General features: G+C 38.7%; 1 protein-coding gene across 1 annotated transcript in view; it reads right to left on the bottom strand.

The window, feature by feature from the left end:
• Positions 1-6,007: 6,007 nt before the first annotated feature.
• LOC132857646 (chloride channel protein 2-like) overlaps positions 6,008-16,606 on the bottom strand; it is a 52,186-nt gene continuing 41,587 nt past the window's right edge. Inside the window, exons 20-23 of the mRNA XM_060887603.1 lie at positions 13,326-13,361; positions 12,394-12,498; positions 11,588-11,674; positions 6,008-10,689 (exon numbers count right to left, since the gene is read on the bottom strand). Coding sequence (XP_060743586.1) covers positions 10,495-10,689; positions 11,588-11,674; positions 12,394-12,498; positions 13,326-13,361 — 423 coding nt within the window. The 3' untranslated portion in view covers positions 6,008-10,494. The remainder of the gene's footprint in view (positions 10,690-11,587; positions 11,675-12,393; positions 12,499-13,325; positions 13,362-16,606) is intronic.

Here is a 16,606-nt window from a genome sequence, read left to right on the forward strand (position 1 = left end):
CTCTCTGTGTCTTGCAGTGTATTGTAGTGTATTGTACTGTCTTGTCCTGTATTGTATTGTCCTGCCTTGTAGTGTATTGTAATGTATTGCAGTCACTTGTCCTGTCTTCTAGTGTATTGTTCTGTCTTCTAGTGCATTGTCCTGCCTTGTAGTGTATTGTCCTGTATTCTAGTGTCTTGTCCTGTCTTGTCTTCTAGTGTATTGTCCTGCCTTGTAGTGTATTGTCTTGTAATGTAGTGTCTTGTCCTATATTGTAGTGTCTTGTCCTGTATTGTAGTGTATTGCCCTAACCTGTAGTGTATTGTCCTGTAATGTAGTGTATTGTGCTGTATTGTAGTGTCCTGTCCTGTATTGCCCTGTCCTGTATGGCCCTGTCTTCTAGTGCAGGGCTATTCAATTAGTTTGTTATTTGGGCCAGTTCATGAAAAACATTCCAAATGAGGTGCCAGAGAGATCTAGCTTACAATGTGAGTGATGACAGAACAACAATATAGGAGCCCATATTTTTACTCCATAAGACACCCAAGTAAGCTTTTTTCCTACATTTATACATGCCTGTGTTGTATTTTGAAACAGCATCAATACATTGTAAGATGCCCAAGTAGACTTTTTCTACATTCAAATGGGTAAATCAGAGAGCCATAATCACACGCCGGGTCGCAGGGGCAGCAGTCTAAACAGGGATGCCCAGACTTCCATCTCCCCAGACACTTCCTCCAGCTCTTCCGGGGGAATACTGAGGCGTTCCCAGGCCAGCCGAGAGACATAGTCCCTCCAGCGTGTCCTAAGTCTTCCCCGGGGCCTCCTCCCAGTTGGACATGCCTGGAACACCTCCCCAGGGAGGCGTCCAGGAGGCATCCAGAACAGTTGACTCCTCTTGTTGACTCCTCTCGATGTGGAGGAGCAGTGGCTTTACTCTGAGCTCCTCCCGAGTGACCGAGCTCCTCACCCTACCTCTAAGGGAGCGCCCAGCCACCTACGGAGGACACTCATTTCGGCTGCCTGTATCCGGGAACTTGTCCTTTCGGTCATGACCCAAAGCTCATGACCATAGGTGAGGGTAGGAACATAGATCGACTGGTAAATAGAGAGCTTCACCTTACGGCTCAGCTCTTTCTTCACCACAACAGACCATGTCGATCACCCGCTCCATCCTTCTCTCACTCATGAACAAGACCCCAAGATACTTAAACTCCTCCACTTGAGGCAGAGGCTCTCCACCAACCTGGAGGGGGCAAGCCACCCTTTTCTGGCTGAGAACCATGGCCTTGGACTTGGAGGTGCTGATTCTCATCCATGCCGCTTCACACTTGGCTGCAAACCATCCCAGTGCACGCTGAAGGTCCTGATTTGAGGAAGCCAACAGGACATCATCTGCAAAAAGCAGAGACGAAATCCTGTGGTCCCCAAACCGGACTCCCTCCGGCCCCCAACTGCGCCTAGAAATCCTGTCCATATAAATAATGAACAGGACCGGCGACAAAGGGCAGCACTGCCGGAGTCCAACATGCACCGGGAACAAGTCTGACTTACTGCTGACAATGCGAACCAAACTCCTGTTCCGGTCATATAGGGACCGGACAGCCCTTAGCAGAGGGCCCCAGACCCCATACTCCCAGAGCACCCCCAACAGGTTGCCACGAGGGACACAGTCGAATGCCTTCTCCAGATCCACAAAGCACATGTGGACTGGTTGGGCAAACTCCCATGAACCCTCCAGCAACCTGGCAAGGGTATAGAAATGGTCCAATGTTCCACGACCGGGACGAAACCCGCATTGTTCCTCCTGAATCCAAGGTTTGACTATTGGCCGAATTCTCCTCTCCAGTACCCTGGCATAGACTTTTCCGGGGAGGCTGAGGAGTGTGATCCCCTGTAGTTGGAACACACCCTCTGGTCCCTCTTCTTAAACAGAGGGACCACCACCCCAGTCTGCCAGTCCAGAGGCACTGTCCCCAGCTGCCACGCGATGTTGCAGAGGTGTGTCAACCAAGACAGCCCCACAACATCCAGAGACTTGAGGTACTCAGGGCAAATCTCATCCACCCCCAGTGCCTTGCCACTGAGGAGTTTCTCAACTACCTCAGTGACCTCAGCTTGGGGGATCGACGAGTCCACAACTGAGCCCTCGGCCTCTGCTTCCTCAGTGGAAGACATGTCGTTGGGGTTGAGGAGATCCTTGAAGTACTCCTTCCAATGTCCGAGAATGTCCCCAGTCGAAGTCAGCAGATTCCCACTGCCACTGTAAACAGTGTGTGCAGGGCACTGCTTCCCCCTCCTGAGGCAGCGGACGGTTTGCCAGAATTTCTTCGTGGCCGACCGATAGTCCTTCTCGATGGCCTCACCGAACTCATCCCAGACCCGAGTTTTTGCCTCCGCAACCACCCGGGCTGAAGCCCGCTTTGCCCTCCGGTACCTATCAGCTGCCTCCGGAGTCCCGCGAGCCAACCAGGCTCGATAGGACTCCTTCTTCAGCTTGACGGCCTCCCTTACTTCCAGGGTCCACCACCGGGTTCAGGGATTGCCATCACGACAGGCACCGGAGACTTTATGACCACAGCTCCGAGCAGCCGCGTCGACAATGGAGGTGGAGCACATGGTCCACTCGGACTCAATGTCTCCAACCTCCCTCGGGATCTGGTTAAAGCTCTGCCGGAGGTGGGATTTGAAGATCTCTCTGACGTTCCCAGCAGACCCTCACAGTACGTTTGGGTCTGCCAAGTCTGTCCAACCTCCTCCCCCGCCATCGGATCCAACTCACCACCAGGTGGGAATCAGTTGACAGCTCCGCCACTCTCTTTACCCGAGTGTCCAAGACATACGGCCGGAGGTCAGATGAAACAACCACAAAGTCGATCATCGACCTCTGACCTCGACCTCTGACATATCACACTCATTCATCATAGAATTTAACTCATTTAACTAAGACTTAAGTGCACATAAAAAAGTCACAATATGCACAATAACACTGTTTCATGGAATTTTTGTAAAAATAAATTATTTTAGTAAGCCTATTTAAACTACAACAGCCATCTCAAATATTGGCAAACATTTAAGCTGCCTTCTATTGAGAGAAATTAGATATTTTTTCTTAGATTTTGCAAAAGCAGTGAAATTGGGTGTATATGTTATCAGCACAATACACACACAGTGGTTCAGGTGCTGGGCTGTGAGGTATGATGTGTGATTACTCGTTTTAATGACATCCATGTGTGAGAATGACGATTCACACATGTAAGTGGAGCTAGGGTAGTAGAGAAGGGTTAATGAGGTTTAAGAGAATTTTCCAATATAATGGGTCTTGCAGTGTATTGTACTGTCTTGTTCCGTATTGTAATGTATTGTCCTGTATTGTAGTGTCCTGTCCTGTCTTCTAGTGCATTGTTCTGTCTTCTAGTGCATTGTCCTGCCTTGTAGTGTATTTTCCTGTCTTCTAGTGTATTGCCCTAATTTGTATTGTATTGTCCTGTATTGTAGTGTCTTGTCTTGTATTGTAGTATCTTGTCCTGTCTTCTAGTGTCTTGTCCTGTCTTCTAGAGTATTGCCCTAATTTGTAGTGTATTGTCCTGTATTGTAGTGTCTTGCCCTGTCTTCTAGTGTATGGTCCTGTATTGTAGTGTCTTGTCTTGTATTGTAGTGTATTGTCCTGTATTCTAGTGTCTTGTCCTGTATTGTAGTGTAGACTCATTTATCATAGAATTTAACTCATTTAACTCACTTAGTGGTTAGTACGTTTGCCTCACACCTCAAGGGTTGGGGGTTCTATTCCTGCCTCCACCTTGTGTGTGTGGAGTTTGCATGTTCTCCCCATGCCTCGGGGGTTTCCTCTGGGTACTCCGGTTTCCTCCCCTGGTCCAAGACATGCATGGTAGGTTGATTGGCATCTCTGGAAAATTGTCCGCAGTGTGTGAGTGAATGAGAGTGTGTGTGCCCTGCGATGGGTTGGCACTCCGTCCAGGGTGTATCCTGCCTTGATGCCCAATGACGCCTGAGATAGGCACAGGCTCCCCGTGACCCAAGAATAGTTCGGATAAGCGGTAGAAAATGAATGAACGAATGAACTGAGACTTAAGTGCAGATAAAGGTCACAATATGCACAATAACATTGTTTCATGGTATTTTTGTCAAAAGAAATTATTTTAGTAAGTCTATTAAACTACAACAGCCATCTAAACAATTGGCAAACATCTAAGCTGCCTTCTAATGAGAGAAATTATTTATTTTTTCTTTTGCAGTGACGATTCACACATGTAAGTACAGTAGAGCTAGGGTAGTAGAGAAGGGTTAATGAGGTTTCAGAGAATTTCCCAATATTTGTTGTAAGGAGGAAATAAACATAATAAATTATACTAACAAAATTTCTCATCTGTCTTCATCCTGTCAGTCATCACGTCTCACAGAAGAGGCTGCTCATGCCATTCGCCTTACGTCACGACTGCAGGTCGTGCTGAACGGAACAGACATGTGTCACTTCATAACTGTAGGGTTCTTTGTCTGACTGAACTGAATTTATTATAGAAATGTTTTTAGGGCTGAATCCGGCAAGTGAATAGCCTGGTTCTAATGTATTGTCCTGTATTGTAGGAGTCTATTGTTGTGTATTGTGCTGTATTGTAGTATATTGTTCTGTATTGCTATGTATCGTTGTGTTTTGTAGTGTACTGTAGTGTATTGCACTGTACTGTTGTGTTTTGTGTATTGTAGTGTACTGTACTGTACTGTTGTGTTTTGTAGTGTATTGTCACATTACATTTCCAGCATTTGGTAGATGCCCTTATCCAGAGCATCTTACATTATCTAATTTTTTTTAAACAAATGAGCAACTGAGGGTTAAGGGCCTTGCCCAGGGGCCCGACAGTGGCAGCTTGTTGGACCTGGGATCAACTCACAACTTTTCCGATTGGTAGACCAACACCATAATCATAGGCTACCACATGCCTATGTTATGTATTGTAGTGTTTTGTTGTGAATTTTCGAACTGTGAAATTATTCTTATTAGCCTTACAATAACACCATATCCGTTTATCAGTTTGACTAGATTTTTTTTGTTTGACTTCATTTGATTGAATGTAAATAAACTGAAATCCAGGTGATACACAAATTCAGAGAGCTGCTGTTGACTAAAAACATTAGTTGTTTAATATTAAAGTAAAAATAAAAAGTTTTCTTGGTTTATTTCACTACAAACAGCTTCAGACAGCTCAGATCTTTTTAAATCCCACATATCCAATATCCTTCTGCCCTTTTCAACCTGAAAATTAACCTTTTCAACTTCAATTTATACATTTCCACACACTGGCCTTTACAAATACATATATCGGTTTGTTAAAATCTGAAAAAATACACCAGCACACCCACAACTGAAAAAAATGGCTATCACAGCAGACTGTCATTATTTACACACAATGGCAGAGAGAGAGACACAGACAGACAGAAAACATATAGCAGCCAGAAAAGCATTGCTAGATAGATAGATAGCTTGATACAATAGATAGCTAGATAGATAGCTAGAATAATGAGACCAAAAGAGACAGACAGACAAAGTGAGCAACATGTAAAAATGTATATATAGAGTGAGAGACAGTGCAACACCTTCATCTCTCTCTCTCTCTCTCTCTCTCTGGAGTAATGTCGCACCTGAAGCATCCCGGGGATCAGTAGCACTGCTGCATTACACATCCAATCACAACCTTCAGTGACTTCATCGCAGGTCAGTCCTGGCCAATGAGGAATCAGGAACGTGCAACAGGGACTGACATGTGTACACACAGACGCGCACACACAGACACGCGTGCACGCAGTCACAGACACACACTTCGTTTGGAGCACGTGCTGTTTACACATTAAAAACTCAGGAGACAAAAAGCAAGACAAATAAAATACAAGGATAAGGATACAAATAAAAAAAGAAAATAAGATGACAAATATAATAAAAAATGAAAATAAACAAAAAAATAAAATAAGTCAATCGATATTCTCACACAACAAAAGACAAAACAATTGCTGATTATGTTAAATTCTCTTTATTCATCCCTGATATGAAACAATCCTTTTGTTGTCTGAAGAAATGGACACATCTTTGTGTGTGTGTGTATTTACTTTTTTAGTGCCAGTGGTTTTTCCGAACAAGAATTCCCTCAACACTCTGTGCTTTTTCCATCAGCTGATGTGACAAACAGAGCCTCAGTGCGTACCGTAGCATCAGTTCTTTACAAAAATAATGTCCTCTGTCATCCATGTCGAGGCTTAATCACAGTCACACACACACACACACACTCTCTCTCTCTCAAAAAGAAACATTCGTTATTGCACAGAGTCATTCGTTTTGAGATAACAATATTATAACATTAACAACACCAAAAGAAGAATTCCTATTGCTCTGCTCGATCGATTGCTATTGTGCTAATATGCACTTGTGATTAAAAACAAGTGAGATGAAAACACAAAAGGCAACTGAAGAAATAAATAAAAGGCTGATCATGATTTTTTTTTTTCAGTGTCTTGTTAAGACGATAAAGACGAGAACTGGTTGCTATGGATACCCAAGTTGAAATGAAATGTGTGTAATGGAGTGTAAGAAATAAAAAAAAAATAAATAAATAAAATCAACATTGTGGGTATCAGTGTGTAGATATTTACAACACTTTTGAAAAATTATATGTTTTTAGGCACTTCGTCATACAAAGCTTAACATTCGCTCAAGATTTCAGAGTAACGCTACCTAGCACGTTTCCCTGTTGGGACTGGAGTCATTAACAGACAAACAAGCAAACAAACAAACAAAAAATTTTGATCGGATCTTACGTTAATACGCGATCATTCCAGTACTGATATGTTAGAAGACAAATATATTAAATCTGTAAACCTAATATCAAACATTTTAAATCATAGCTATAAGGTGCGCCATTTAGGAAAAAAAAAAGCCCAACACCAAACCATACCCGAGCGTATTGGTCAGAGGGAGAGTAATGGACAGTTGTCAGAATCAAGAATTAAAATCAGAATCGTTGATTTAACAAACAAAAAAGTACAATCATAAAAATATTAATATATATTAAGCACTGGATAACATGACAAAAACATCCACAATGACAAATAAGACAATAAAGAAAGAAGAGCATCCATATCTGTTTCTTGATCTAGAAGACAATTAGAAATGCACAAGGCAAAAATACTTGAAATTCTTTGCGAATACTGTATTTGCCGTTTTTGATTTAACAAACCCTCCAACATGCAATGACTTATTTATTACACAACTCAACTCATGTTAAGGCATGCAGTTAGATACTGTAGATTGGCATCCTGTCCACACTTTAGATACCCAGCGACTGGAGATGCATTGGATATCGCTCATGTTCAATTGCTCATAGTTGTAAAACTGCGTCGTGACAAACATCTGATACGATGTGATACTATGTGATAATCCGAGCATACGTTGTTGACCAGACTACCTGAAACGCAACCCTAAATGAACCAAGCTAACTAATGTAGCTAGCTAATGTGCTTCTTTTTAATGCTACAAGATAGCTGGTGGTGTTATACAGGATTATAGCAGTGTAGGATTAATACTAAATATGTTACTCCCTTCGGCATTGACGAGTACCTAAAATGTATTTCTACTTGGACCTTGTCTAAAAAACTGTATTAAAGCATCCGAACTATTAAGGATTTTCCACCAGTTGGTACAGCACGGCTCAATTCCTGATTCAAAAATGGGATTTATGCTGCCCTCGGAAAAAAAACCCCCAAAAAAAACCTTCCTGAATCTGTGAAAGCAAGAGTTTCAGTGGAGGTAGTCGGGTTAGAGACTAGTTACGCAAAATGGGTCAATTTTATTTGATGCTAAACCAAATCTTTGATTCTGGCTTAGTAAAGACAAATAGATATGCGAATACTATCGTCTCAGCAGAAGGAGACAGTCCAAACTTGTGAAAAACCGAAGCGTTTTCCCTTGAATAATCTCAAAAGGCATTTTATTGTGAATGCAGTGCACTAACTAGGGTTTCCAGCACCATTATGTTGTACCCTATGTAGGCAGCATGCATAGTGAATAGAGGGCAGATTTTACACAGCAAACAAAATGTAAATAACAGCTAAGAGAGATCATAAAAAAGCACTAAATGAACGATTAAAGACTTTGTTTAATCAGTGCTCTGGACTATTTTTAACCCCACCCACATTTCCTGCGCTTGGCCCGCATGGTATCTGAACAGAAAAGGGAACCGAAGTTAAGATTGTGATTAACTGGTAGACCTGAGCTTTACTGACCAACAGAAAAGCACTGCTAGACCATAGACACCTAAATCAGGAAATCCTGAAAGACCACCAAAGTCTTGTTCCATGTCTGATTTGTGGTTATCTAGATACTTAAGACTACCAAGAATGTATAAACATTAGAACCAAGGGTAAATGAAAGTGATGTAATTATTTTAAAAATCTGGAAGCACTGAGACCTTCAACAGGAAGACCTAAATCCAAGACATGAAAAATGAGAATCTGATCTTTTGGATCGACCAAAATATGGTCGAGTTCCTCAAAGAACAATTTGAGATCTGAGCACCAAATATGCAATATAAGGAATTTTTAACAGGAACTAGAAGGTGTCTAAGCCAGGAGGTGAGTGACCTGAATGACATGCTCTTCATGAGAAGAAGCAAAACATAGATATGCTGAAATTCAAGAAAATCTTGGGATCTGAGAATCACAGGTACTTTGAATTCATCGTCCCTGGCTGTTCCTTGAGGAACCCGCTCAAATTTGTGTCCCAAAGTTGCATTGCAGTTGAACAGCCCAAAAAGTTGACTGGCTATATGAGAAAAATTTGAAAACTTGGAATCATTGAACATTTTAACAGATGAAATGAACATCAGAACCACCTAATGAGAATGACCAGGTCTTCTGTTGGTTCCTGAAGGAATATATTGGGCATTTGAAAATGTAAGTTGTTTGATCAACAGACTAAATGTGAGATCTTACACCAGATCCATCAGGAGAATATTAAACAGAACATGGGATATGCACGACTAGGTTGTGCTTGAAAAGTGTCTTTTGAATACTGGAACCTTGGGTCCTAAAGATACCACAAACATTTAATCAAGCAAGTATTCAGCAAGATGTTGGAGTGTCTGACTGGAATGGAGTGTCTGGGCTCTGCACTGGCAAGCAAGTCAAGGAACTGTGGAGTAACGTTGCAACTTTCATATATTACAGACCCAAAGAAGATCGCATGAGATACTGAAAACCATGGACAAGGAAAAATCAGCAGGAAGTAAGACAATGTGAGCCAATATGAAAGACTCTCCGGATCTGAGATGACGAGACATGGACAACTTCTTTGAAGAGCACATCAAAAGAACCACAGATTCTTCAAACCCAAAAGAAGATCATATGAGATTCTGGAAATCTTACCTAAGAGGAATATTCTGCAGGAAGTAAGAACATCTGACCCAACATATGAAAGACCAGGTTCTCCTCTAATGAGATGATGAGATGCAGACAGGTTCCTTCAGGAACAAATCTGGAAATTGAAACCTTAGGTTCTTCAGACCCAACAAAAGGTTCTACAAGTTCTCTCAGTGTTCAGACCAGGACATGGACAATAGACTGGAATGTTAAATTCAGCTGAAGTAAAAAAATGAACACAGATATGGAAAAGATCAGCTTGGACATTGATTTTTAGCTTTTACAAACGATTCCAAATGAGCATAATTTTATAAATAAATTTAAAAAAATCAGTTAATTGAAAATTCTGATAATTAATAATCGATATTTAAATTTTGTAGTGTTGGTAAATTTTGAGGGAAAAAAAAGAACTTTTTTATAACAAAGTGCATCACAGTTAATGAGAACAATATTAAATGTCTGTTTTTGATAATTGCATAAGAATTAAAAATCAAACGAGCGGTTAGTGTACAAACAATCCATAAATTACAGATATTAATTAGCATTTAAGAATAAGTTAAACAACAACAGGAGTGTTGCTCTTTTAGTTTACAAAGAGAAAAGACGAAAGGTGCGTATGCAGGCATGAAATTTAAAAGCGCTCATTAAAAAGTGTGTAAATATTGCAAAATATCACTTTGTAACTGTATCTAGCATCAGAATGCATACAATAGGAAGACTCTATGTAAAAAATGCAAAAGATGAAAGATAGGAGGAAGAACGAGAGAAGAATAGCGACTATGTAGTTTTGTCTAAAATTGTTCGCATTCAGGAAGTGTTAGCATTGGAAAGCCCCTTTTTTCGAAACCAGTGAATCAGTGCAGAAGAGGCGGGACATGAAAGATGAGCTTAAAATCCGTTTTGCCAAGCGTTCACCAGCGACCTGAATACAGAACTTTACAGAAAGAAAAACCTAGAAGTGTGGAGCTCTTCAGCTTTCGTAGAAAAACACACAGACAAAATAATTTGTACATTAATTACGAGCATTATCCAAAACTCCTTTCGTCCGTTCTCCCTCATCTTTTCTTTCACTGTTTTTTTTGTTTTGTTTTTTTACTGAGATTTCTCGTCCGAGTCGGACGGCTGATGGTCCCTCGGCAGCGTCATGTTGGTGTGGCGGCTCCACAGTTTGTGGAGCTCAGTCACTTCAGCGTCACTGCTGCTGGTGCCGCTGTCCCTGAAGCTGGCCAGTGGGGGGCGCACCTTCACCCCCTTCACCGTCACCGAACCCTCGATGGCCTTACGCAGCTACAACACAGATTTCACACAAATTATAATTACATTTACAGCATTTAGCAGACACCAGAGTGACTGACATTCTCATTTTTATACAACTGAGCCGTGCTCAGCTAGGTGAACCTGGGATCAAACTCACAACCTGGTAGCACAACAACTTAACCGCTAGGCTACCACATGCCCAGATAAACCAGATTAGCCTACAGATGCTATAACAGTTAAATAAATACAAACTGTAGCTGCAAAGAAGCTTTAATCAAATTAAGTCCTTAATGTTAATATCATAAATATAAATAAAAAAAAACATTCATATAGTTACTCATTAAACAAAATGTGAAGATTGAAACCAAATTTAAGTATTACCATGAATAACACAAATATTAATTTTCAACAGCAGTGCAAAAAAAAAAAATAATAAAAGAAGCAGTAGAAAGAAATGCCACAGAAGCAGTTCAGGAAGAATTATTTCTGACTGTTTCTAATTATGAGATTTCTCTATTAATGAGGAAAAACACAGAGGTTGGAATATTTTTTCATTTTTCTCATTTTAAATAAAGATTTTAGCAAAAAAAATAAATAAATAAATAAATAAATATTCAATTGTGGATAGTTTTACAGTTACTCTATATCCTGTTCTTGTTCTGTAACTTTACATTTATGCATCTTCTTGTTTTGTTTGCATTTTACTTGCTAGAATTTTACCAACTGAATACCTTGCTAGAGAACATCAACTGAGCAAACTCTAACAACATGAGCTTGCATTTTGTTTCAATATTCAATCTTTATATTGTATGGAAATTGATGCTAAGCTCATTAACATCAACATCAGAAGCATTTTTCTATCTTTGATATTCCCCAGGAAGCTAAAATCCAGTCTGGCATGTGAAAGTTTACATCATGGTTCACTCACCTCTCGGAGTGACACGACCCCTATGAGACGCCCGATGCTGGTGACGTAAGCGTGGTCCAAACCCAACAAAGAGAAAATGGTGTGTGTCTGAAATATGATGAAACATTGATTAACTCACATTTAATTCCCTCAGTGTTTGTATTCCTGCTGTGCAAATAAAACCTTTGCATCATTGGGCTTCAGTGCGATTAGAGACCGAAATGTGATCTGAGGCCTTTAATTACCTTCATCAGGTGTTAATATTTTGATTAGACTTATCTAAACCTCTGACTTCACGCCTATGGATTATCGTTCCCATGGTGACGGCTACAGCATCATTACAGAGGCAACAAACAGGAAAGGTTTTAAGCAACTGAGGGCAGTAAACAGCTCAATACACAGAGAGACCTGTGTGTGCGCGCACATGATGGATTTGTGCTAAAATCTCTCCCCTAAATATTTAAAGAGCAGGATGAGGAAATTAGGCTGGAGGAGAGAGAGAGTGTGTGTGTCTGTGTGTGTTTTGAAGGGGATGAATGGAGGACATTAGGCACATCCATTGCTTGCGGCAAGAGGGAATGAGGTTTCTTTCTGAGTGTGTGTGTGTGTGTCCATGTTATGTGCCCATTCACCCCTTGAGAGTGTGTGTAATACTGCAGAGAGAATCTTAATGAGCACTAATTTTCTATTGCCTCTGGTGACACTGGAAAAAGTGTGTTAGAAATAAGTCTGTGTGTGTGTGTGTCTGTGTGTGTGAGAGAGAGAGAAAGATTAATCAAAACTAATAGACATTTTATTTATTAGAACTATTCAGAAATCCCACACACCTTGTGCAGTGAGGTGCGCTCCACCAGCTGGAAGGGGGCGGGGTCAATCTTACAGTTGTTGAAATTCACCTGCTCGTCAAGCTGTTGCTCCTCCCACTCAGCGATCTAGAACAAACAAGAGAAAGACATTGACTATGTTCTAGTATTTATTTTTCTTCATAATACTGATGTGACATGTGACGCTAAAGGGTCACAGCATTAAAAAATCATGAGGAAATACATCAGTCTAAGTTTACATCGTAAACATAAAACTTGGCATACATTGTTCATCACTACAGAAAAAGCTAGCTAAGGGGGAAAAAAAAAAAAACATCTTTCAAAAAAAAAAAAAAAGCGAAATGACAACAAAAACAAAGCAACCCAAACAAAAGCGAGAAAAAAACCCACTCTTCTCCATGGCAGCGAACTTGGCTACCTAACGTACTTCATTTTTCTCGCTAGTATTAGAACCAATCAGCTGACTGAATTATGCACGTGCACAAAAAAAGAGGAACAGAGCTAAATAAAATGTACCTTGATTAATTTATACTTGGTATCATTATTGCAAAGTAAGGAAATACTATTAAGAATAATTATAATAATATTGTTGTTAATATTAGTATAACTTATTATTGTTAGTATTACTGTGAATCTTAAAAATACTTATTTTTTGTAATTAATTGAAATTATTTTAATAAAATTTATTTGTATAGCGAAAATATCACACCATAAAATAAAAATGACAGTTTGAAATTTAGAATATTTATACTTAACTTTCTAATTATTATGATTGTCATTATGATTATTGTTGACATTCCTGTTACTCTTTTAGTGTTTTTGATAGTGTCTTTTAGCAATAGTATTATAATGCTCCACTTATATCACTGAAACCTTTACACCATAAGAGAGAAAGGATAGAAAATCACACTGCAGGTGTGTGTGTGTGTTCTCACCTCTCTCATGGTCATGTCATCCTCAAAGTCGTCGTCCTACAGATATAAGAGGAGAAGACACAGACAGATTTATACGCAGATTCATAACATCTGGTAACCGTAGCAACTGTTGCTGGTGCGAAACAGACATGTCTGCAGTAACGAAACACACAGACACAAACACACACACACACAGACACTCAAGCACACACAGAGACACACAAGCACACACACACACACAGACACAAACCCACACACAGACACACAAGCACACACACACGGCTGATTACAGGTCTTAAATATCACATTGTCAGTATGGCGATCACACCATTTCTCAGTTCCTTACACTTTTCCTCCCTTTCACTCTCACACTGAATTCCCATAATCCAAAAATGGAATCAGTGACATCACTGCTTATCACACCATTCCAAAACACACACATGCGCACACACACGCTATAAATAGCCACCTTTTATTTTTTACTCCAGACCTCCTTACAGTGTTGCATCAAATTAAAATTGAAGGCACACTTGAGTAGGACACGCACGTGCTCACTCACACTCGTGCTCACACAGGCACACATGTGCTCACAAACCTCAGTAAACCTTTTAAAATCTATAAAAACTATTTAATTCATCATCAGAATGTGGGATTTTATTTTTTTCTAGATGTACAAACCGTTTTCTTTGGCAGAAAGTAAAAATGGGCTTCACAAACTAGTGGTCTATTTTAATGGCAGCTAACAGGTTGTTCAGTTCTACTAAAGATTGGAAAGAAAATGTGCTGATGTTTCACAAACATATAGTAGGTATACAGACGGTTTGTGATAATGTTAGATAATGCTAAACTACAGCTAGTAAACAAAATGATAGCTCATGAACGATTTCATGTGAACGCTGTACTGTCTTAAAAAAAACAAGTAATTATTCAAGAATTTCATCTAAAATAAGTTTTTATAATTTTAAATAATTATTTAGCTTAAAATTAAACTGAAATGCTATGTAAACTTGGTTGATACCTGGCTAGCTGCTGTAATTATTAAACTAGCTAACACAAACCGTTTGCTTTTGGATTTCTGTCATAACATGACTACTAATTAGTACTTATTATGAACATTATATTGCTAATGAATTCCAATCTTTAAACTCTACAGCCGAGATGAAAGCAAGGCTTTACATCATGTTACATGCATAATTCAGTCGTAATGAATGACTTAGCATGCTACTGGGACAAGTAAAAGAACTGTTGCACGTCGCTCTGGATAAGGGTGTGCCTTATCTGACCTTTGACCTTCATCATTTAAGATTTCTATGTTTCCTCATAGTTCAATCAAGAAATAAAGACTTACATGGTGACAGTATTTAAACGCTCACTGGCTTGACATCTATTTATGTGTAAATAGCAATTTTCCCTTTGCAAAATAAATACAATATTGTCATTGGAGTAACAACTAAATTTTAAGGTTCGTTAACCTACAACTTTTTAACCCACTACTACTTAACTACTTAAAATGCAAAAACTATTAGCAGAATAGTAGCATAATATTGTCCTGATCAATTGAGAAAAAAAAAAACAAAAACAGAAATAAATCAGATTCGTTAGCTTGCTATAAGATTATTGTGAAGTTATTTATAGGCTTGAAAATTTAGCTGATCATTTAACATTATTAACATAATAAAAATTTAGCAGATACGTTTAGTAATATATATAGTTCATAAAGGTTATCTTGATGGATAAAATATTATTCATATATAATATAATAAAAATGTTTTAACTCCATAATGCTTTGATCTGTGTAACTTTGACAAAGTTGATTGAATTGTTTTTTGAATGAGTTTATTGAATTCTATTTTTATAGCTATGTAACAAATAATATTTAGCATATTATAGTCAACTGTGCATAAAAATATTTAAAAAAAACATTTTGCATTTGATATTGTTTATGTATTAAGGCACTAGCTATTTAAATTTCATTTCCTTATTAATGTAGATCACATTTGGACAAGTTCTAGAAGCTAGTGTAGTTAAGCAAGCAAAATTACATAGATTCAAAATAAATTAAATTAACTTTTCAATGTTAGTAAGTTAGAATTTTTATGATTTCATCATAGAAGTCATGCACAGATTCTGTGCAATCAAATTTAGATTATTGTAATAGTTAGAAATTATAAATATTGAAGAGATGTGAATCAGAAGAAAGAACAAATTGCATTTTGTTGTAACATGTCCAGAAGGACTTGATACGTATTTTGCAAGCATTTTTAAAATATGCTACCAATAAAATTTCTATTCTAGTGTATTTTATTTTGAGCTAAAGGTTTAAAGTAGATTTAAAGTAGTTAAACATTTGGATGTTCTCGAAGATTGCTGAGCTAATATTGTTATAGCTCAAAATTTAACTAACTTAAATTTAAAGTAAACTTTAACTTAATTTGACAAAAGTAAGTTAAACTGTTGTTGTAAAATTATAAATAAAAAACTTGTATATTCTATTAAATTTAATTATTAGATGTTAATTTATTAAATGCGTTATTTTGCTGCAATATGCTCAAAAGATAGAACTATAGATACTTTCTATATCCTATAGTTCTCACAGAATTTCAAGTTAACGGCTACAAAAACTAGATAAAATATTGTATTTATTATTTTAAATGTTTATTGTTGGTTACAAGTTACAAGTTTTTCAGCAGCACTGCAGTATATCTTGATATTTTGAAGCATTTATAGATATTGTAGCAAATGTTTTATTAGAAAATGTCATTAGTAAAAGTTTACTGCTCAGAGTCTTGACGTTAAATTCATTACTGTTTCTAATTGACATTTCAACTGATCTGATTTAGTCAATTCAAATGCCAAGGTAGCCGTAAAAACCTCAAACTGGGAGATGTTTGTTACAAATTCTGCCAATTTGTGATCCAGAAGGTCAAAGGTCAAGAGCAGGCATACAGAAGGAAAGTGCTCGAGATTAGACATGAAGGCAAAATGGCTGCTTGGATGGAAGTCATGTTTCTGTTGGTGTTATTTTTTTCGTCGGGTTTACGGTCTGGGGTTCTTACCGCCACCGATATCCTCACACGCTTGAGCTTCCTGTGTTCAGGAGCCATGGAGTTCTTCAGGTTATAAATCTTCCATCAGGAAAGAGGGGCAAATGTTAAGACAGCGAGAGAGAATGTGATAAAAACCTAATGGTTAACTGCTGAAGAGCATCACTGAGAGAGACGTGGGAGAAAATCAGAACTCGAGTGAAGTGACGTAACTGGTTTGAAGTGGGGGTTTGAAAATTGTGTGTGCATGTGTGTGTT

Source organism: Tachysurus vachellii, chromosome 15 (assembly GCF_030014155.1).
Source record: "Tachysurus vachellii isolate PV-2020 chromosome 15, HZAU_Pvac_v1, whole genome shotgun sequence".
Classification (NCBI taxonomy): Eukaryota; Metazoa; Chordata; class Actinopteri; order Siluriformes; family Bagridae; genus Tachysurus; species Tachysurus vachellii.